The sequence below is a fragment of the Monodelphis domestica genome, chromosome 1 (genome assembly GCF_027887165.1).
Source record: "Monodelphis domestica isolate mMonDom1 chromosome 1, mMonDom1.pri, whole genome shotgun sequence".
NCBI lineage: Eukaryota > Metazoa > Chordata > Mammalia > Didelphimorphia > Didelphidae > Monodelphis > Monodelphis domestica.
In genome coordinates, this window is record NC_077227.1 from 188,320,758 (window position 1) to 188,345,075 (window position 24,318).

Consider the following 24,318-nt stretch of genomic DNA (forward strand, 5'->3'; position numbering starts at 1 on the left):
TTTTCCTATGATTTTTAAAGGTATTATGATCCTGGGGAAATGGTTCTTACCCTCTCTTAACATGTAAATAATTAATTGCTACATATATATTTCATATTTAACATATAGTTTTATGTTGTAGATTTCCAGAAGAATCCTGAATCTGTTCTTTCTCTAGCTATAACTATCTCATCTTTATCAATAAAGACTTCTGCCTTTCCCCTTGTCCAGGTACCCATGAAGTTTACTCCTTGGGCAGAAAATGGCTTATCTACAATCTTGCCACTTAGGGTGCCACATCTTAAGGCTATAATGATATCAGTGTTCCTAAGTATTGTATCTGTTTAACTGTTTCCAAATCTATTCCTTATGATCTTGTTTTTGGTTGTTATGAAGGATAATTCTTTCTTGCATTTTTTAATTTGAATTTAGTAATTAAAGGATACAAAAAAGAAAATATAAGAAACTCTAACTTCTATTTAGTTATTTGATTTCCAATAGTTTATTGTTTATATTTTTCACTTAACAAGTATTTTAAAAATAATCTGTCCCCCCAATTATCACCAACTCAGAAAACAAAGTCTTAAATATGTAACTGCATAGTCCAGCAAAATTCAAATTCCCCATTTGACATGGTCCTAAAATATATGCCTTTTTCCTTTATCTTTAAGTTCATCACTTCTATGTCATGGGTGACTGGTTTGTTTCATTTTCTCTCTTCTGATCTTATGATCAGACTTTTTTTTCCACTTTAAACATTATTTTATTTGGTCATTTCCAAACATTATTCATTGGAAACAAAGATCATTTTCTTTTCCTCCCCCCCCCCCCCCCCCCACAGCCGACGTGCAATTCCACTGGGTATCACATGTGTTCTTGATTCAAACCCATTTCCATGTTGTTGATATTTGCATTAGAGTGTTCATTTAGAGTCTCTCCTCAGTCATATCCCCTTCCCCCCTGTAGTCAAGCAGTTGCTTTTCCTCGGTGTTTTTACTCCCATAGTTAATCTTGTGGATAGTGTTTTTTTGATCCCTGCAGATTGTTCAGGGACATTGCATTGACACTAATGGAAAAGTCCATCACCTTCGATTGTATCACAGTGTATCAGTATGATCAGACTTTTAAAAGTTTTTCAAAGTTGATTTTCTGCATAATTTTATTATTGCATAAATTATTCATTTATTTCTGCTCACTTCACTTTATAATAAGTTCATAAAGGCCTTCCTTGTTTTTTCTAAAATTTATCCATTTCATAATTTCTCATGGCACGATATTCGATTATATTTACATGCCACAATTTATTTAGCCATTCTCAATTGGAGGGCACCCTCTTGGCTACCATGAAGAGTTGCTGGGTATTTCCTTTCAGTTTCTCCTCTTGCATTTTCCTCTTTATTTTCACATCCCCCTACAAATAATAGGTGGTAGAAAACAATTTGTCTGATACTCATGAGCTTTTAAAGTGAAATAGTCTATTTTCAAAATTACAGATCTTCCCTTTTTCTTACCTCCTTCCCTAATTTTAGGTGGTTTTCCTTTCTTTCCATTTTCATTCTTTTTTACATTCTTCCTTCAAACATTGTTTGTCTTGCTTATGACTGTTCCCTTACCTATCCTGCTTTTCCTCTTAGAACATTCTCTACCCTTCTCTTGCCCCATGTACCCACTATTTTCAAGTTTAATGTATTCTATACTGAAATTTCTTCATAAATATGTGGGAAGGGTAAAGAGGAAATTGAACCCACCAATCACTAAAGTCTAAGTAATTGTGAAATTGTATTCTATCTTTATATTTTTCATATGAAAATAAGACTCACAGGATATCTTTTATCCCCATCATTTCTCCATTGAAATATGCTCTTCATTTTTTATATTTCTTAAGTGATTTCCCTCCTCTCCTTCCTTCTTTCCTTTATAGTCTACCGTGCTGTCCTTCCCATAGCTGTCTTCGCCTAGAATCATGAAAATAAAATAAGACCACCTCTAAACCCTGTAATTTTAACCTTTTTAAAAACCTTTAACGGTATTATTACAATTCTGAGAATTTTTTATCCCCTCTTAATATGCAAATAACTCATTGCTACATATTCCTTTACAAATGAATAAATAAGTCCACCTTTCTGTTTTTCTTGGTACCTATATTTCTATTTCCAAATATGTATTCACTTCTGGCCCCTTTATTAGAAATGCTTGGAAATCCTCTGTTCTATTAAAAGTCTATTTTCCTGCTCCCCAAAAGGATTATATGTACTTTTTTTGCTACATATTTTATACTCTTACCTTTTGGAATAATGTATTTTAAGTCCTCCTTTATAGCAGCAATTGCTAGGTTTTGCATAGAAGTCATTATTGTGACTACTAGGTATAAGTTCTTTTTTGGTTGCTTGTACTTTTTCTTTAACCTAGAAGCTCTAGATATTAGCTATGATGTGTTCCTGAGAGTTTACATTTTGGAGTTTCTTTCTTAAAGTGACCAGTGAATTCTTTCCATGTTCATTTTATCCTCTGGTTTAAAGAGTACCAGAAAATTGGAGCTTATAATTTCCTGAAATATGACACCCAGATACTTTTAAAAAACTATAATTTTCAGATAATCTAATTATCTGATAATCCAATGTTAGATTGTTTCTCATTGAGCTGTTTCCCAAGTCAATTGTTTTTGATATTATGTCTTATATTTTATCTTAGTATATGGTATGAGATGTTGGTCTATACCAAGTTTCTGCCATACTGTTATAAAGAATGGATTGTAAAAGGGACAGAATTAAGGCAGAAAGACCCATCAGCATATTGGTGCAACTGGACAGCAAATGGCAATATCAGAGTAAAGAAAGGGGCATATTAAAAAAGATGCTGAAAAAGTGAAATCAATAGGCCTTGGCAACAGATTGGATGGAAGGTGGTGGAAGGAGATGAGAGATAGTGAGAAATTAAGATTGACATCTGAGTTTTTTGCTTGAAGAACTGGGAGAGTGGCAATACCCTTGACAGTAATTCAAAGGTTGGAGTGATGGTAGGAGTGAGGTTTGTGGGTTATGGGGAAAGATGAGTTCCCTTTTGAACATGTCAAGTTTAAGATGTCTACTGGGTTTCAAAAATGTCTGAAATGCAACGGAAAATTGGAGGTCAGCAGAGAGGATTGGGATATGTTAGATATGAAAATCATTAGCATAGAAATGATAATTAAATTCACAGTAGCTGATGAGGTCATCAAGTGAAATAGTTCGGAGGGAGAAGTGCCCAGAACAGAACCCTGTGGGACACTTATGGTTAGAAGATGGGAATTAACTCTTGTAGATATGCACTTTGCAAGTAGCTCCTGCAGATGCTATAGTCACAGATCTAGAGACCCAGAAAATAGTTCTTGGCACTATCAAATGGTTCAGTATCACAAATTGATTTATCAGAGGAAATGAAGTTAAAGAAGAGGCATTAACTTCTACTTCCCTGCTAGAACCATGCTACTTTTCCGTCTGAAACCTTCCTGATATATTGTCTTCTTCATGAGAATGAAAACTCCTAGAGAGGAAGGACTATCTTGCTTTTTCATTTGTTTCTCCAGCACTGAGCACAGTGTATCACACATCCCACACTCCTTTGCTCTTCGTGCTTTTGTTCAACATAGACCCAGACAGATAGATCTCACCTTTTCCTTCTCTTTCAGCCCTTTTACAATCGGTTCTTCCTAGTTGATGAATGTTTTCCTTGTGACTATTACCTTCTCAATATTACCTACCCTCATTCAAACTTCTTTCCTCCTGGTTCCTATTTCTAGGCTGATTTTAATATATTTCTATACTAAATTCTGCATATGTTCTACCACCCTTATGAGATGTCCAATCTCTCCTACCCATGTACTGACCTGTGGTAGTATGATAATGATAATTATAAAACTGTTTTTAATATATTATTCTGATGCTGGTTTTAATAGTTCACCTCTCATTTCTTCCTTAGTGCATTCTACTTCTAATCTCTCTTAAATCAAACTGAGTAGACAAAACTCCACCAGCATCAGGTTTTGCCTGGTGGCACAAGCTTCTTGAAGACAACAGGGTTTTGAAGGGATGGTGGCCTCTTTTCTGTATATTAAAAATCAAGCCCTGATTAAATTACTCTTCTAGGTTTCTCTTATCTCCTGAATTTTGAATTGTCTTCTGAAAAAAAAAACTCCAGCTCCAGAATTCTCAAACGGAATGCTTGAAATCCTCTATTTTAGTAAACGTCAATTTTGCTCCCCATGGAACTGTTTTTCAGAATGTTATTCTGAGTTACCTGTCTTTTGCTTTTCAGCACATAATATTCTAAGATTTTCCCCCTTTATTGTAGTTAAGTTCTGTGTGATTCTGATTGTGGTTCCTTGGTACTTGATCACTTTGTTCCTTTGATGCTTGTAGTACTTTTCCTTTAACATGACAATTCAGGATTTAGGTTATATTTCTGAATGGTTTATTTTATGTAGTGACTTTGGTTGGCCTCTGGCTTAGCTAACAGTTCTGGGTAGTTTTCTTGCATGGTTTCTTGAAATATGGTATCAAGGTTGTCTGAGCATAGTTTTAAGGGATTCCAATGATTCTTGAATTTTTTTTTCGTCATTACTGCTTTCAGTCTATTCTTTTTGATAGTTACTAGGAAACTCAGGAAGTGTACATAGTGGCAAAATTATCCTTACAGTAGCTAAAAACTCAGTTCAAATGAGACCTATTAATAAATCTGATAATAGTGATGCCATATATATTTGAAATTTGTTTTTTATTTGTAACTCTGGGGGATAAAAAGTGTAGGTAACTGATTTTTTGGGAAGTTTTTAAAATAAAATTGCTTTTTTAATTTTTGAAGAATGTTCTATAATGAATCCTGCACGAGAGCTTTCTCTGATTCTTGTTCAGCTAATAGTCATTCTCTATAGTGAAATAACTCTTAGTTGTAAATTCTTTTCAAGCAGGAATTATTTAACTTGATGGGAAAAAACAACTCACTGCTTTGTGTATACTACCCACCAGTCATAAATTAGTACTACCTTTCTGAAAGTAATTTGGAACTATGCCCTTAAATTCACTAAATTATGTGTACTTTTGGATGCAGTGATACTGATGCTATATCAAAAACTGAAATTCAAGAGAAAAAGCACCCACGTGTACAAGAATATTTATAGAAGCTCTTTTTGTAGTGGCAAAGAACTAGACACCAAGAAATGATTCATTAATTGGGAAAGGCAGAAAAGATTATGGTATAAATGTAAATACTGGTGTGTTTTAAATAATTTTAAAGGAATCATTTCAGAGAGACCTAAAAGTTGTATTAGCTAAGATTCAGAGAAAGGTGCACAGTACCAGAAGTACAATCTATAAATTAACAACATTGTAAAGACAAATCTTGAAAGACTTAATAACTGATCGTAATTTCATAGGATAAATGATTCTATTCACCTTCTGACAGAGATGATAGAATAAGGGTATAGAATAAGACAAATTTGGCCATATTCCATGTGGGAACTTTTGTTTGATTATACATATTTGTTATAAAGATTTTTTATTTTTTCTTCTTAAATAAGGGGACTAGGGAAAGAAAATAAGATTTTTAATTAAAAAAATAAAGAATAACTTTCGTTAAACACAAGAAAGTAATTCAGGAGTTTGGCAGAGGAAAAGGGTAGGAATACATGTACAACAACCTCTTCTATACTTATTACCCCTATACAAGGTCCTTGGCTAAGAAATAAATCCCTACTAGGATCATATGAAAGCCCTGGGAGTAACTGCCTGAATTATAAAGGTGCTGATATTACTTGTGCCAAGTTTCTGACTTACTGATTAGAATATTCCTGGATTCCAGTTGTTTCATTTTTGTTGATCAAGTTGGCTTCCTTCTGTACATAATAGTCCAGACCTGATTTTAATTCCTCATGATTATTGGCTTTAGGGGAACTGCCCTTAATCAAGTCCATTCTTGGGTATATGATTTTGCTTTGTCTTAGGTTTACCAGAATTGGTTCTTTGCCCTGAATGATCAGCTTCAGCAAATGTTTGCCAAAATTAAGTATTTAAATGCTCCCTATGTGACATTTTGCATGTGAGAGGGGACAAGGAATTCTTTCTCTTTCCAAGAAAGAAGAAAAGGCCACAGTAGATACAGTGAAATTCATTTCATGGTTATATAAAGGTACTGAACACAGATGGTTCTTCTAACTGGATGCTATTTTTCCTTTGACCTTAAGACAGGGAAATGTTATATTTTGTCAATAGCCAACACTTATGCCCATGAATTAGGCAGTTGCCCAATAAGAATGGAAATTGTTAAGTTGCCAGTCACTCATCTACTCAGGTGTGAGATTACTTACAAGAGAAGAATGAAGAATAATCCTTGAAGATTCATACAAGAAAATGAACATTCAGTCAAATAAAAGAAATATGTGAAGATTTTCATTAAAAAAAGGCCAAAATACACATTTTCAAAAGTTTTTGTTCATATATTTACGATATAAATACTAATTTGTTTTCAAAGTACATACTCTTACAATTTGAGAAAGTTATCAAGCATGGAATACAACTTAATGTAAAAACTCTACTGTGGTGATTAAAGGAGAAATCAAACTGTTCTTGGCATGAGTTCCAAAAGGAAAGTAATCAGGGGAGCTTATATATGAACTGGTGTGATGTGAATTATGAAGTCCTTAAAGCAACATATTCTGCTTAGACTGTCAATACTGTTTCAAGACTGGCATGTGAGAAGCATTTATGATAAGGTGTTTGAAAAAGAAACTTGTAAAATATATAAAAATGAAAGTACACATGCTTGCATAGATGATGTTAAGGAAGTTCAAAAGTTCATTCTCATTTTCAATAACTTAAAAGAATATCACTTAAAAACACATCACACAGAATTAAAGACTTGTGCATATATTTCAGATTTCAACATTAATGTCAAAAATACATATTATGATTTTACACAGGGTTTGTGCTACATTAGAACACTAGAGACAAATATCACTTTAGTATTAAAGGAAACATTAAATATTAAATAACTGAGAAATAAAATGTGTAAACACTAACCTAACTGGGGATTTTGCTATTGCAACACATCCAATGAAGTGGTTTAAACAGTACAAAAAAAAAAGGATTAGGACTTAGGTCTGTGTTTCCAGTCTATTTGGAATATGTGGAGATCATTCCAGAAATCTCAATAAAAACTGGTCCAGGGTCATAGGAAAGGATTCACTCTCTTGACTGTAATTTGGTACACTTTGTTCTATGCCATTTTTAGCTCTCAAACTTGACTATTGAGTAAATACTTCAAATTTCTACTCCTTTTAACATCTTGGTGAAAATTGAGGGTTTGTTGGTGATTCAGTATATGATTTGAGTTCATATGCAGCACCGCTGTCAACTTCCATGGACTTTCTAGAAAACAGGAGCCGAACATCTCTATGGAGGTAGATCTTTCCAGATTTAGAGCTCTGGAACCTAAACAGCACAAAATGAAATGCAATATTTTGAAAAATGCTAAAAATTAGCATATTTGAATAATAATACATTTTAAATAATAATACATTTTGAAAGCAAGAGGAAATTCACTTTAAGAAGTATTTCTCAAATTTGCAATTGTTTATAATAAGGATTAATACTTTAAGCTTCTGAACTTAAAATTCTTCATCCATAAAATGAGTGGTTCTGTGTTAATAAATAGTTATGGTAAAAAAAAGTTATGTTTTCAGGGATCCACTTGTACTTATTGGACAAATTAATTGGAACAATTCATTTGTACCATCCCTCTAGTCAAAAGTGATTTCTCCCTCAACTGAACTCATATCATATAGTTTGCCTCTACTGATGTATTAACCATGACAATTAAAAATGCACGTCTTATCAGGTTAACTAATTTGTAAAGTCCTTGAGGGTAAGGACTGTATCATTCATATTTGTACCTCTACCAGCACTTGTAAACATACAAAAAAAGTTTGCTATATGTTGGTCAGCCAGCAACAAGCACTTAATTAAGCACCTTCTATGTGCCAGGCACTGTGCTAAGAACTGTAGATACAAAGAAAAGCAAAAATTGGTCCCTGGTCTTATGGAGCTCACGGCCTAATGTAGGAGTCAGTGCATAAATAGCTATAAATGCACAAGTTATGAAATATTAGCTGGAGATAAAAAAGGGAAGGTACTCGTATTAAAAGGATCAGGAGAGGTTTCTTGTAGAAGACAGAATCTTAGTTGGGATTTGAAGCCAGGAAAGTCACGGAGAAACAAATATATTCAGTTTCAAGGGATATAACATTCTCAAAGGGAGATTATTTGCAACATCTGAAATATAATTTATATTTTGCATTTCTACAGCAAGGGTAACTACTTTGAGAGATGCATAACCTATTATGGTGCTTTAAAAATAGCTAGGGTTATTAAAATAAGAAGATATGTCTAAAAAAAGAGTTCTGTTCAGAGATATAATTACTTCCTAAGGTTGGGTGAAGGTCTACTTTTGGCTTATTTATATTTATTCATTGAAATTTAGTGTGTGGGGGTTTTCTAGGGGTGACGCAGCCAGGTATCGCAGTGGTTAGAGCCCCAGGGCTGGAGTAGGGAGGGCTCAGATCAAATCTGGCCTCAGACGTTTCTTGGCTGTGTGACCCTGGAAGTCATTAACCCCAAATGTCTAGCCCTTATTGCTCTTTTGTCTTAGAATTAATTCTAAGAAAAAGGTTTTGTTTTTTTTAAAAAAAAGGCCATTTTCTTTAAAGTCTTCCTATTCTGTTTTTTTGGTAGATTAAAAAAAATTATTATTATTTTTTGCATTAGTTACTTTCAATATACAAAACTTAGACCTTTCCTTTTGTGTCAGTCTCATTAACACTCCTGACAGGTATCCTTCTGGTCAAATGCTGGGCTTAATCTATTACTCTGGCTGAGGTCCTCCTCTAAAGGAGTGAAGGAGGTAATTCTTTGTGATACAAAGAATTCAGTATCATCAATGTATGCCACTAACTAAGCAACTTAACTTACCTTCACAGGTCTTTTGGCTCACAGACCTACTTTAACAAGTAGGAAATTTTCTATAGTTTATCTACCCTGGTTTTCACACTTTACCTATTTAACTCCTCCAAATAATCCCTTAAAAAAAGAATCTTAAATGAACTTTCTCAAAGAAATATTACTAGACACTCCTATCCTGCCCCCTTAGACTTCGTGTAGGACTTTTCTTTTTGCACTGTGCTAGTTAGCATATTTATTATTTGTCTTCTACTAAATTCTTTCTCCCATACTTCAATGTGGTATGAGGGTGATCATGGATTCTCAAAGGCTATGCCAGCAAAGCACAAACTGGCAGATCTTACCCTACCCTGCGCAAAGACTAAGAAAAAGCCTGGTGATGGACTATGAAGATCATTACTAATTACTTGACAAATTACCTGGTTGACTACAGGTGATAAAGTTTCAGTCACAGAAACTCATGAAGGTTGTTTTGGGATATTATGATTTGTATCAGTTAAGAGTACTCATCAAAACTACATTTCTTTGACTTGCTCCAAGTATCTTCTTCCTCAGTTAAGACTAAAAGTTTCATGAGTTCAGAAAACATGCCTTTTTAAATATTTGCATATTGATCAGGAAAATTACTATTTTCCAAGTGATATTACTATCACTTGATTACTGATATAAATTTGTAATATTCCTTTCTCTGACCACAAAAAGATGCCCTTTCCTTGTCAGTCCTGGAGATATCCTGGCATTCCTTGTCCTGAATATTGGGATAAGCCCTGCTCAAACTGAGAATTTGAGTTTTGTCTCCTGCTTACCAGGGGTGGTGGGCTTGGGTCCTTTGTCTCCCTCATGGAAGTGTAGGGTGACTGGGCTTAAGGAGATGAAGTAGGAGTTAGATCATTGTACCTCGGACACCAAGGGCTATTAAAAAAAAACTCATCATCAGGCCCCAGTCTTCATACGATTCCCCCCACTACCATGAGGGACTGGAAAATATTAGGCCACCTCCTCATCAGGGATCTATCAATTAGAACTGCCTTTTGCTTTCTAGGGGAGGACTAAATAACGAGCTGCCAGAAAGATAGCAAATGTACTTCAGATGAAAAAAAGACCCTACATTAGCATCTTTGATCACTGAGATCACTGACCTTCAATTTATTGATTACTGTTACTTAGTTAATAAATTGATTTTTCATATCTGGAACTCTGTCTCTTGTCATCTTATTCATCATGTCATCCAGTAGAGTACTCTAAACATAGTAAAAGTTTAATAAAATCCAGACAGATTTCACCTTAGAAATATGTCTTTTTAGTACAATAATCCAGTACAGTTCTTAAGGACTTATGACAAAGGATGTTATCCATCTCCAGAGAAAGAACTGTTGGAGTCAGGATGCAGATCAAAGAATATCATTTTTCACTTTAGTTTATTTGGATTTTTGTTTTATGTGATTATTCTCTTACAAAAATGAACAATATGGAAATATGTTTTGCATGATAAAATATGCATAACACAAATCAAACTGTATGTCAGCTCTGAGAGTGGGGAGGGAGAAAATTTGGATGATATAACTTCAGAAAACTCATGTGGGAATTTATTACATATAATTTGGTAAACTAAAATATCGTTCTATAATATAAAAATATGCCTTTTAAAATATGTGATTTATTAACATGTATGTTTACATATGAAAACATATGTACACATATGTTTATGGAGACTAACGTATAATATAATGGAAAACAGAAAGTGATTTTACAAATCATTATATAACTTGATCAGAAAACCCAGAATCAACACATTAAGTATGAATTTTTGGTGTACTAATAATAATTCCTTAGTGTACTAATGGAAAATTGTATCCTTATATCTGTTCTCCTAGAGCTTTAGGCCTCAAATTAGGAAGGACATATACCTTGGACAGAGTATATATTGAAGTAGGTATGATCTGTTTCTCAGGTAGGGGCAATTGAGGAAAACGGAAGCAGGAAAATATATTTAATAGTAAAATAAACCTAATAATTTTAAATAACTTATATTGTTTTGTGACAAATAAGCTTGTTGACTCTTTTGGATTCAGCCAGAATCTCCAGAAATTATTAGAGAGGATCCTTACTTCTTAGCCTATATTTTTTCCCCCAAGATATTAGACTTCATCTGGCAGAAGTCCCTTAGTATTTCCCAAAATTCCCTTTTTCCTGCATCCTCACGTTTTGTGTGATTATATTTAAGTGGCTTTAACTCCTCTCTTTTTCTCTCTTGGACTGGCGACCGGGCTGAAGTAAGGCATTTCTTTTGTTTTAGTTATTATTCATAAAACTTTATTAAATATAATATTTATTGTTTATTAATTTTGAAACCCACATTTTGGTGACCATGAAGGGATTACAAATTCTCAAAAAAATTTTTGAGCAGATAGCCTTACAGTAAAGATAGTAAGTTTGCCTGGTCGCTGCCCACCCACTATGAAGGTCCAGTGGTGGGGTGTGCCTGCGCTCCTGCCCCACCCTGCTGCCTGCCACTGCCTGCTGGTTCTCCTGTCTATCTACTTGGCCAGCGTTCCTCAATGCTCTCCATCCAGCTTGGAGTCTCCTCTTGCTGAGACCAGCCACAAGAGCCTGCCAATTCCAGCCATTTTTTCCCCACAGATGGTAACATATAAAAATCTTTCTACCCCAATCCCTTTCCACACTCCACATGTATGTTTCTAGCCTGCCATAGCCATTTTTCAGTGTGGAGAAAAGAACCCCACACTTTCTAATTTTCAAGCAGATTTTTTTTAAAGCTAATCTTGGACTCCTAGTTTAGAAAGCTGTTACTAAAGGTTTTCACAGGGAGGGCAGTTCATTCCAAATCAGTAGATTTAAAGTCAGTTTGGGGGTATCAGTCCATTCCCCCCCCTTCTTTCTCTTGACCCCAAACACCAAGAAGTATTTTTTCCCTCATATGCAAATACACTATTGTTTTCCCTTGAAGTTTTGCTTCTTTCTGTTTACTCTTTAAACAAACCCCGTTCAGTGTCTTTCAGGAAAAAAATGCTATTACAAAGCATGCTTGAAACTCTGAAACAGTTTGAGTTGATAGAGCAAAAAAGTGCATTTTAGATTTGCTTAATTCTTATCCTGAGACTTTTTATTTTCATTGGAGATTTCCCACTTTATTTCCTTCTCCTCAAGAATATGCCACAAGCTAGGCTGCTTAAACTACAAACCAACCTGAAATATTTTGACAAAGTTCTAAAAGTCCTAACTACTCTCAACATAAGGAAATTCAGACGTTTGACAAATGAAATCTAAATGGATAATAAATACTGGGGAAGGAAACTTTAAAAGGGATCTGGAAGTTTCTTGCTAACTGTTTTTAGTTTATTCTCCTCCTATAATAGTGAACAAGTCTATTGGGATTGGTAAAAAAGGATTTTGACTGCACTGCCTGCACCATCTCATTTGTTTGTATTATTGTATTTACTCATTGCTTTAAGGTTTAAATTTTTTTTTTAAGTTCATCTATATTAATCTAGTCAATACCTTTCTTTAATACTGAATCATTTTAAGCTACTATGTTTTGCCTATATTGATCTTTAATTTGTACCTCTACCTCTGCTGAAGAACAAAATATCACTGTATAAGCCCATGAACATCCTGCCTTATCACTAGATCCATTGAAGGTCACATGCTGTCTTTATTGTCACATAGATGATGATGGATGGATTTCACTAAAACTGGTTAAATTGTGTGCAACCTTTGGAGAATTTAATGAGCTAAGAATTTAAATGGTAATTATAAGGGGTCTTCAGAAATAATTTTAGTAACTAGTTGTTTCGGAATGGATGATTTAAAAGTAGAGAAACAAAGAAATGTTCCTACCAAGGTGTGTCTATGAATTAGGAAGCCAAAAAAAAAAAAAGAACTACTGCAAAACTCTTCATTTTAATTTACTTCCAGCAGAACAATCTAGATTTCTTGATGATGTTCTAGACCCAAATAAGTTTTACTTTATTTAAAAATATGTTTGCCAAGGTTGAAAGATTTGCTACGTCTATAAAAACTGTGATAAATATCCATCAGTTCATAGATTTTTTTAAATGTAATAAAGCAACTTATATGAAATATGATAGTGGGTTTGTTTGCTATTGTAATTAACTGGGCTATTGTGAATTTTGGGGACTTTGGTACTTCTTTGAATGTGCATTATCTACTGTGTTACTGTTTTACTCTGAAAATCATTTGTACCCACACATGGCTGACATAGTATGTCACTGATTTTAAGTTATATATTTTTGATTTTTAAAACTTAAAAAAAAAAACCTTTTATTTTTCCCTTGCATGTGCAATATAGTATCTGACTTTTTTCTCTCCTTTTTGAATTTGAAGCACATGTGTCAACAGTATTGAGATTTTTTCTTTAGTTTTTTTATTTTGCAATAATAAGTTTTAAATACATTTGTTCTAATATTAATGCATGCCCAAAAAGCTTTAGACTATAAAAATGATGCCATAGATCTGCATAGTACCTATGGAGCACAAGGTCAAAGAGACCAGATCCCAGTGGGATTGATGTAATTTTGAGCCAAGATAAGAGGACTTGAACTTGTTTGGGGTTCATAGTTGCAGCTGTTTTAACATATGTCAGAGGCTAGACTTCCTCTGAGGCACATTCTATCAAACATCTACTTTTGGTTCCTACCTGTCTGTCTTTCATGGTGTGGCAAACTTTCTCTAGTCCTGGCTACTGATTGGGTAAATGCATAATTACTTAAATCATTTTAATTGGGCCCTAATTCAAGGACCTTTATAGGTTTATTTTTGCTTTACTTAGATTTTTTTAGACATAAGACTTTTATATTTTGTATTATATCCACAAGTTATTTTTCTCTTTTATTTGGATTTTTTCATGTTTCTGATTTTCTTTTGCAAATTGATTCATATACGTCATAATTCAGCCATTGCATCCCAGAGTGATCCCTGTGTTTGTTATTATTCACCTCAGGGGGGCCAAGTTATTGTTGTGAACTTTGATTTAAATTTGAGCAATTTTAAGATGAGATTTTGAGCCTTTGGACTTCATTCCGCAAAAGTCCCTTAGAATTTCCCAACATTCCCTTTTCCTGAGTCCCTGCGTTTTGCATGATTGTATTTAAATGGCTGTAACTCCTCCCTTTTTCTCTCTTGGACCTGTGACTGAGCTGAAGTCAGGCATTTCTTTTGTTTTAGTTATTAATAAAAAATTATAAAATATAATATTTAGTTATTAATTATTAATTTTGAAACCCACAGTACTGAGAGAAAACGGTGGCTGGTGGCAAGTGTTAAAACCTGCTGAAAGAAAACTCAATATCCTAGAGAATACTTTCACTGAATAATATGGTATTAAAGTACTAATGATGTAGTCTCCATTTTTTTTTCTTGTATATATGTCTTGGTTTCTCATTTGAGCTGTCAGATCTTTATGGTAAGCAACTAACTTAATTCCTTGTGAGCAGGAACTCAGATTTCTACCTTGAGCCTGGAAGACCTCATTTAAGGCCTGCTTCTTTCATGTATTTCTTAGGCAACTGTGGATAAGTCTCATTTTTTGATTCAAGGTATGATGCTTAGGTAATTTTGAATGGAACCATTTTAGCCAAGGTTGGGATATTATCCCAAATTAAAATTTTTTATACCAATAAAAGAAAAGAAATTAAGTATTAAAGAGATGAGAAATATCAAAAAAGAATAGCAACAAAGCAGTCACAGAGAACTAAATTAACACTTGCTACTCACACTGTCCCCAAACTGTGCACCTTGCTGAAACAGTATCCTCTTGTGGAATGATAATACAGAACCATAAAATATTCACAAACAATAAACTTCTAAAATCAAGCAGTAAAAGTATCTACTTTAGAAATTGGCCACTGAGAATTCTTAAATTCTAAACTTAGTAATTAAAAAAAATCTAACCCATTTCAAGAACTATCACATATATAAAATGTTTACATTTTCATCTGAACAATTACCTCAGATGTATGAGGTAGCGTAATAACTTTTCTTCGGTATGTCGAATATTCTCTTTATTAACACTTCTCTTCATTTCTTTTTTTGCAGGTACAGAAAAAGTTCTTTGTCGTAGGAATGTCTGATGATTGGCTGGCATATCTCGCAAGTCATATATCACCACAAACATCTTCACCACGGTCTTGTTAGGATTAAATAAGGTCTGAAGAAACAATGAGAATCATTTGTTAAAGTTAATAATAAGTGATAAATCTGTACCAAAATTTTTAAAAGGCTTTAAAAAATAAGATAATCTCATTTAGCCTCATATTCCTATTTGGAGGCTCAACTAAATTAAAATTTCAGAAATATCTGTAATCATATCTAACATTTAAAGAAACAGCCCAAATCAAATCATTCCTCTCTTCACATTACTGGAATTAAAAAAGGATCCTTGAAACAAAGCAATACATTTTAAGACAAATTCTCGTATTCCCAATATTGATCAATATTCAAATATTCTTTCACTCATTCTCTACATTAGAGTTTTTTTTAAACCCTTACCTTCTGTCTTAGAGTCAATATACTGTGTATTGGCTTCAAGGCAGAAGAGTGGTAAGAGCTAGGCAATGGGGGTTAAGTGACTTGCCCAGGGTCACACAGCCGGGAAGTGTCTGAGGCCAGATTTGAACCTAGGACCTCCTGTCTCTAGGTTTGACTTTCAATCCACTGAGCCAGCCAGCTGTCCCCCTACATTATAGTTTTAAGAAATGTTTCAATTCTTAAGTGAATAACATCTTCATAGTTTTTCCATAATTTTTCCAGCTTTATTTTTTAACCATTAGATATCAAGTACAAATTTTGCAAATTAGAATTCTTTCATACTATACCCAAAGGTGAGCTTTAGCAGAATTTTATGTGCTAAAACAATGAAAAAAAAAACAACGTAATTTCACTGAATTCAGGTGTTTAGGCATATAATTTTAATACCAATATGAAAGTTAAAAATTAACTACTCAAATTTGTTAAAATGATAAAATAAAAATTATTTTCCCATATTACATTTGAATTGGTTAGTTGAAAAAAATGAAAATGATTATAAATAAAAAAGATACAACACCAAATTAAATATCTTTTTACATACTCATTTTACATTGGATTACATTCAGCTTTTAAAATTGCCAGATGAATTGATTAAACTGATTTTAATTGGCAGTTGGTCCAAAGCATCTGAGTAAACATTATATAAGGCCAGTAGTTTTCAGAAATAACTTTATTTTAGTTAAATAACCACAGTATTATTGTGTCAATAGTTAACTTGGTGCCAGTATTTTTAGATATCCCATCCATGGCACAGGATTTCACTCACTGAATCAAAATGAGAAATACACGAGTATAATGATCCAACTTTCAAATCCTAATAAATGAAAGGATAAAGACTTAATACAGATAATAAGATGACTATAAGCCAGAAAACAAAACTTCTGAACATTATTACACAGGTAACAAAGGACTTGAAAATTAGTCACAAAAATTGAGTCTTACTCTGGTAGGAACTGAACTATTATGCCATGTATTTTGTCATTCGCATTATTATTATTAGGTTGACTGCTTTATACTGGTCCACACGTTGCCAGTTTATGTATTAACTGTAAAAAATGTTATTAATTAAGTATTAAATAGATATAACAAATATTGATTCCTTGCTGACCTGAAACAATGCAATCAGTGAATGAAAGTGATATGATAAAATATTAAGTTAATCAGAACCACTGGCCAGGAAAAGGTCCTCTCCCAAGGCTAGTTTGGTTTGATTTCTGTCCTGGGGTATATATTTGTCTAGAAAAGGCCATTCTGGCCTTTTAATTTGTCCCAAGTCTAGAGAAATTCAGGAACTGAAGTTGATTTCACCGTGCATTCTGGCTCTTGTTATTCTGGATCTCTCTTGAAGAGTCAGCCACCTGGGGCCTATTCCACAGGTCTGGGGTAGAACCAGAATAACTTATAAGCCTGGGAAATGTTAAGTTCAACATATTAGCATCTGGGCAGCATGCCAACAGAGAAAATAATACCATCTTTTCAATTTCTAAGTTTTTCTGTGTAAGATTATAAAATGATTTTAGAATAGAGATGCCAAACATCTAACAGCCCCAAAATACTCTAGAGTGGGGGCTGAATCAGATTAAAATGTAATTATAAAATACTTAACACAATGAATAAAAATATAATACAAATAGATTATTTTAATTTGTGATTTTCTAAGTCAATATGTGGATAGTAAGGATTTGTTATTATTTTTATTTCCCTTTGATATCATTGCTTTAGAAAGGGGACTTATTTCCAAAGACAAATAGAAGACACTCAGAGTTTAGACTTCCATTATTTTGAAAGTAAATGTTTTGACTTAAGTAAATTATAAAATAACATCTAATTCTAAATCATTCACCTTGCTTAGTTTATTAATGCTTTCCTTTTATGGAGGTCCCCAAATGGCCATTTCTGTGGCAAAGCTGGAAAGCTCCAAACAGAGCTGCAGTCCCACTGTTACTTACCAAAATTGTTGCAGCAGCAGCAGCAGGAGCAAGTGCTAAGTTCTATATGTATGTGAGAGAATTATTATTGCAATTGTAGACTATAAAACACATACCACTTGTATTGTTCCTGAAGGAGGTACTCGATAACCCCTTTTACCAAGGGACTCTAAAGTAATCACACCCTTAAAAATAAAAGAAGGCAAATTTAGTACAAAGAAACATATCTATGTATGCACATAAAAGCACAATCTCAGGATATTAAACCTATTTAAATACTGAACTTTTATAATTATTTGCAATGAAAGAGGAAGTGTATTAATGAAGATTTCACCACTTAATAAGTATCCTGCAGTTCTTATTTAAAATATTATGTTTTACTATATAATGATGTCAATAATTACATCATCTACATTTTTTATATAGAGATTTCATGATATGAATAAATGTTCCTTGGTATTAGGGAGAAAGCTTAAGACTCAAAAGACATAGTCATAATGTTAAATAATGTAAACACTAGGATTTTGCAAAGCAAAATGAGCAAGAAAGTTGAAGAAAGAAGTATTATTCTTTGGGTACATGATACAGAAAATTAGGCAAAGATACTCTGCCTAATAATTAAGTCAATAATTAAAACTTAGATAGTTCGGTCAAATTATATTAGGATGCAAGTCACAAAAATACTTGGTACAAGAAGAAAGATGCATATAATTTAGTATGTAAATTCGTAGTAAATTTATAGGTCTTGATTTTTGGTCTCATCTTTGAACAATTATAGGTTCTAAATAGCTTATTTTATTTTTCCTTCTTTTTTAAAGCCCTTATCTTCTGTCTTAAAATCAATACTGTGTATTGGTTCCAAGGCAAAAGGAGTGGTAAAGGCTAGGCAATGGGAGTCAAGTGACTTGCTTAATATCACACAGCTAGGAAGTATCTGAAGCCAGATTTGAAGTTAGCCTCCCATCTCTAGGCCTGATTCTCAATCCACTGAGCCACCCAGTTGTCCCCAGCTTATTTTACTTTTAAAGCAAGATGAAATAGGTAAAAAATAGATGCCCAAGTTAGCATTTTTACAGTACTTCTCTACAGTAAAATTCCCTCATTATTCTGGATTCTTCAGAGTCTTAAGTATAAATCTAGTTGTATTCATTTGACTTTAACAAAATGTAGACAATCTGAAAAGACTGTCTTCTTATGAATAATATATTTTTATAAGAAGACTAATTCCTCTTTATTTTATAGAAGATGTAGGATAAAAAAAGGATAAACTAATAAATTTCAGCTTGGATGTATGGAACAAGTTATTAACAATCAGTGTGCCCAAAGGCTAGGAAAGATTATTTCTCTATTCCTGTAAGTTAAAAAAAAGAATAGAGAACCATCTCTCCTACAGAGTTTAGTGATTCAACCGTCTGAAAATAAGGGATAGATTATCTATGATTTCCAACCCTATGTTTCCACAATCACTTGATATTTTAAAAGTGTACCTGTCCAAAAGGTGGCAAATCTATAGACCTAAATATGAAAAGTACTTCCACATCAGGAGATTTATTTACTGAACTGAAAAATTAGGGGAAGGCCACAGATCCACATATTTTTAATTCCCTAAGTATATAGCACCTTCCTTGACATAGGCAATTAGAACAACACATTAATCTTGTAAGAATGTTCATGGAAATGGGTATTGATAACACACTACTGGTACCTGATGTATCTGTAACGTGATATACCAATTAAGAAAAATAGGTGGGATGAGCTGGGAAAAGGACTGATAAATTTCAATGATAACAAAATAAGTAATAACTCTCTATTTCTGCTAATTAAAATGAATTTCTTTAAAACTAAGAAGCACAAAATAATATCACTCTTACAGTAAAAGAAAAAGGGCTAGATATCTACTTGTATAGGAAAACAAGACAATACTGGCCTTTCCCATTATTTCAAATCCAAGTAAGAAAAAAAATATATTATAATAGCAATACTCACAAACACACCATATTTATATTCTCCATGTATATATTTAATAATATCCTAAATATATTAAATCTAGGCTTGTGATTTCAATAGTGTAGAAAACTGCTAGTGAGAAAATTCTCTCTACCAAAGCCGATCAACAACTATCCTGAAACTTACAGTCCTAAGAAAAAAAAATATATTATAATAGCAATACTCACAAACACACCATATTTATATTCTCCATGTATATATTTCATAATATCCTAAATATATTAAATCTAGGCTTGTAATTTCAGTAGTGTAGAAAACTGCTAGTGAGAAAATTCTCTCTACCAAAGATGATCAACAACTATCCTGAAACTTACAGTCTTAAAGAGTCATTTGGTAACTGAATAGTTTAATGACTTGCCCAGGATCACTTAAGCCAGAGATATAAAACTTGAACCTAAATCTTTATGACTTTAAGGTTGACATTGAATTCGCCTATCATGCTGCCTCTTTCATATTAAAACATTTTATTTAAGCCTAAACCAAATTAATAGTTTTGCCTCTATCATGTCTATACTATATATCTATATGTGTACAGAGTATTATATATATATGTATATGTATATGTATGTATATATATATATATATATATATATATATATATATATATATAGTTATCTTTTCCACATAATGACTTTCCCCATTGTGGTTTTGCTATATTGTGGGTCAGCATAAGAAATTAAATGGGAATTCTGAGGCAGTTTTGCAGAAGATGCAGACAACACACAGAAGCCAGTAAGCTAAACAGAAAGTTTAGAAACTTGGAAATGCATATTTAACCCAAAATTTACAACAGGATACCATAAATATTCCATAACAGAAAAAAGAAAAAACTCGGACTTTTTCTCTGGTCTAAAATTAGGGCCAAAAAATTTTATGTGCATTTTCCAGATCACACAAAGGGAATCTCACACCTGTAACCCTTGTGATGTGAAAGGAATAAATTGTGTGTGTATATATTTTTACATATATATACATACACATATAGCAAGCATTGTTTTTACACATTTATTTAGTTCACAAAATTGCTTGTACCATAGGAAAGAAACTAATTCTTGGTTGATTGATTTATTAAAAACAAAAACTACATCCAAACTACTATGTGTATATACATTTTCGGTTGTGTGAAAAACACCAATTTCCCCCCAAAAAACTTTATTAACAGTAAGCTATGTATAATATAGAAGGACAAAAATCAAATTAAGAGAAAAAGCAGATCAGTTTTTAAAGTACTGCTTTTAAAGCAGTTTCTAAACTGCATTGAAACCAAGGGGCAGATATTAGAAAGTTCTGATTTAGGGGCAACAACAGAAATTAATTTAAAATAAATGTAGATACTCGTATCTACAGCTTTTACTGTAGTCTTATGTATCATCTTACAGTAAGGAGGTGGCCCTGAGTTTTAAATGGCTGTCAGTAGAGCTTAGCTTGACAGTTCCTATTGTGAATTTTAAAATCTCCATCTTGGTCTTGCACCCAAAATTGTGCACACCCACACTACACGGGCATGTGCTAGTCAATGACAAATCAGAAATAACTAACTGCCCACCTGGGCTGTCCTAAGCCAAGCTTGAGCCACCATTGGCACTTGTGAGACACAGGAAGTGACGGAGAAAGCAGCCTCTGGAATTCGCTGACTTCCTGTAGAGAGGGCTAGAGGGCAGTTCGTGTTAGGAGCTTGAACAGGGAGGAGGCCTGCAGACAGCTTCCCTTCAGATCGGTCACGTGAGTCAAGGACTGATTCCTTTCCTCCTGGGCCCTTTGGGCCTAAAACTCCCTCTGCCTTGGTCAGAGGTTGAGTAGCCCCTTTCCCTTTTCTCTTCACTCCTTCTCTCCCTCTCCTTTTCCCTACTCCCATTGTGATTAAACCTCCATAAACTCCATTCTGACTTGAGTGTTTCATTTTAGGAATTTCATAAGTAAATTCCTTGGCGGCCATTGTTCAATATTATAACAATCTTAAAAGGTGAAATTTTCACAACACTATACTAAAGTGAAAAGATGTAGGTACTGGATGTATGTCTTGTTACTGATAATCCAACTACCTAAATTCAGAAGATATTCTGAACCAGACTGGAAGCAAATGAGGAATTTACTCTTGAAGACTATCTGCTGAGCTTGTAGAGGAACAGTGATTTGCATTGGTAGAAAGAATGCCTACATCAATGAAAAAACATCTTTCTTATTGTAGTGAAATAAACATATACATAATAAAAATTAGTGGCTTTGTGAATTGTATTTGCAACCTCTACCTACTAGATTTCATTAGATTCTATTAGGAATCATAGAAGATATGTCCATTTGAACGCTTTTTTTAATTACCAATTTACTTCGAGATGGCATGCAAGTAGAACTCAAACTTAAGCCATGTGAAACTTGGTCAAAATCCTTCAAAAGAGTGTTTCCAAATTATTATGGAATAGAAACATGAAATGCTGAGCTGCGAACAGAAACAGAAACCTCTCTTTTCACTCTTTTCAACTATTGAAGGCTATTTTGATAAAACAACTATTAAATCCTAGTTACCAGAGGCACTCACAGATGGCATACCAGAAATCTGTCATTGATATGGAATTTATTTTGAGTTTCTCTTATCATCTGATGTTCTTCAAAAAATAAGATTATGATGTGTAAAGTCTTGTAATAAAATGGAGTCCATTTTCCCCCCTACTAAAGCCTATGCTAAAGGCAGAAACTATGTTGTAAAGTTTATGTTTAAGTAATCTTTGTTTCACTTAATAGGATGTTCAATAGTGACACTGTATCATAGAAGTGGAACTAGAGACGTTTTTGATGGGTAGGCCCACTAAAAAAAACAAATTGTAGAGCAGAGGACTAACTGCTGAATAAAATCACAAGTATCATTGTCATTTTCTTGAAGCCTGATGTATAATCCTTCTCTAATTTAGGGATATTTTAAGTCAATGATCTGATATGATTTTAATGTAATCAACAAGGCTGTATGCATGGATCTTATATTAATGGGACCCAAGCAACAAGCAAGGGAAGACTTCTAAGTCGTATCTAAGAGAACCTAAATAGGATAATATTCATAAATGGATCAAGGACTCAGATAGTCCATAGTAGGACATACTCTCTCACTCTTCTAATTTAACCTAAGTAGATAGTTCTTTTCTAGCACCTCTTCCTAATTACTTCAATATGTTAGCAGCACAAAGAATATAATTTTTTATGTTTACCAAATTAACTTTTTTTACACTATTTCTGAATTCTACTCTAGTATCCACTTGGCCTTATTGCTTTGTTTACACAATATCTCATGAAGATAAGACTGAAAATACTGCAGCACCCCTTATTTTGTGTTTTTATTCCAACCGCATGTAAAAAACATCAAGCCTGAAAAGCAAGACAGTATCATACTCTTACTTTGTTACTGATCTCGGTCCAGTCAATAAAAACAGCTATTCAAAATTAGCATGGGATTTCATCAATACAATTAGTTCTTTGTGGTACTACCATCAAGATAACAGGAGTCATCCAATGCTTTCTATGGCAAAGAAGTTAACTAAATGACTGATGTTACAGACATGCCACTTGTGGAGGAGGATCTCTGCCATTTTAAGACCGTGAGAGCCAAGAGCAGTTCTAGCAAACTGATTTAACAACTGTCTTGCATCATTTCTTATAAAAAGCCACAAATATATAATCATTAGCATAAAGAAGATTTTTGAATGAGCTATACTAAAATTTGATGCTATCAAAATGTCACAAATTGAACACTTCTAGTTGGAATACAAATTGTTCTAAGATCAGTGTTATTAACATCAAATAAAGAAAGGGCCACTAACCTGAGCATAAGGATCCCTGTGAGACCACTTAATGACTTAGAAAATCACATGTTAACATTCTAACATGCCAATATTCTAGGGTGTTTTTTTTTTTGGTTAATTATTTCCCAATTTTAATGCATTTTAACCATTCAGGCTGCACTGGGGAATTTTGTAGGCTGCAATGTAGTCCGTGTGTTTGGCACCTTTGTTCTAGAGAGATAAACAATGTGTATAAAGGCAGTCTGAAGTTTCTTGAAGATAGATAATCTAATTTTCTAGATAGTAGGGCTAGGATAGTGAGGCTGGCACCCAGCTTCATGTGGGAACAATATGCTTCCCCTTCTCCCCCCCTCCCACATTCACTGCTTATTTTTTTGTTTTTATTTTTTTGGCCTATTCTCACTGCAACTTAACCTTCCCTTTTCTTCAATCTTTTAATAGCCACTATAACAAACTGGCAGATCTGGGAAATTGGACCAGACCAGGAAGTCATCTAGGATAGGCAGGTGGCTAGGTTAAAGACAGAGCTTTTTATGTCTGTGGAAATAAAAGAATTGGGATTAAAATTCATGTTACAGGATTCTAAGTCTTATTACTTTCTTGTCTTTTTCTTATTTCTATTTTAATAGATAATTTTCTCTTCTTACCCTACAATTTCCAGAAGTAATTCCCCTGTGCCATATTTTAGCAACAGATTCAGTTTATTTCAATACTGGGGAGAAGAGGCATGAGGAAAATCAAGTTGCTGAATCCTTAATCAAAGGGCTAAAAGCTTTAGTTCCATAAATCCATTTTAGCCACCAAATAGACTCTGGCTTGAAGTAAGTCTTCTCAGAAACTCAGTATGATATTTTAATAGTAAATATGTCTAGTTAAAAACTGGAAATGAAGTCAGAAGAGAAATTGCAAAAACTTGGAAAAACCTTTATCCCCAGGGATTACAGGAAAGGAGTTGCAATGGTAAGAATTGGAATAGGACTACAAGAAATTGTGAAGATTTTGCTGGAATGTCAGCTGGGTAACTCTAACTAGCAGGAAGTTAAAAGCTGTTTTAAATGAGAC

The 24,318-nt window shown here is 33.6% G+C and overlaps 1 protein-coding gene across 8 annotated transcripts in view; it reads right to left on the reverse strand.

The window, feature by feature from the left end:
* Positions 1–6,427: 6,427 nt before the first annotated feature.
* The window catches only part of ATOSA (atos homolog A), a 126,273-nt gene continuing 108,382 nt past the window's right edge, over positions 6,428–24,318 (reverse strand). For 5 of the 8 annotated variants that reach the window (XM_007479977.3, XM_007479975.3, XM_056810211.1 and 2 more), the window contains 3 exons: positions 17,578–17,646; positions 14,954–15,153; positions 6,428–7,442 (listed from right to left, as the gene is read on the reverse strand). In XM_007479977.3, the coding sequence (XP_007480039.2) occupies positions 7,289–7,442; positions 14,954–15,153; positions 17,578–17,646 (423 nt within the window). In that variant the 3' untranslated portion in view covers positions 6,428–7,288. Of the gene's footprint in view, positions 7,443–14,953; positions 15,154–17,482; positions 17,647–24,318 lie in introns of those variants that run through there. The other 3 variants (XM_056810213.1, XM_056810214.1, XR_008914882.1) reach the window with 2 other exon arrangements.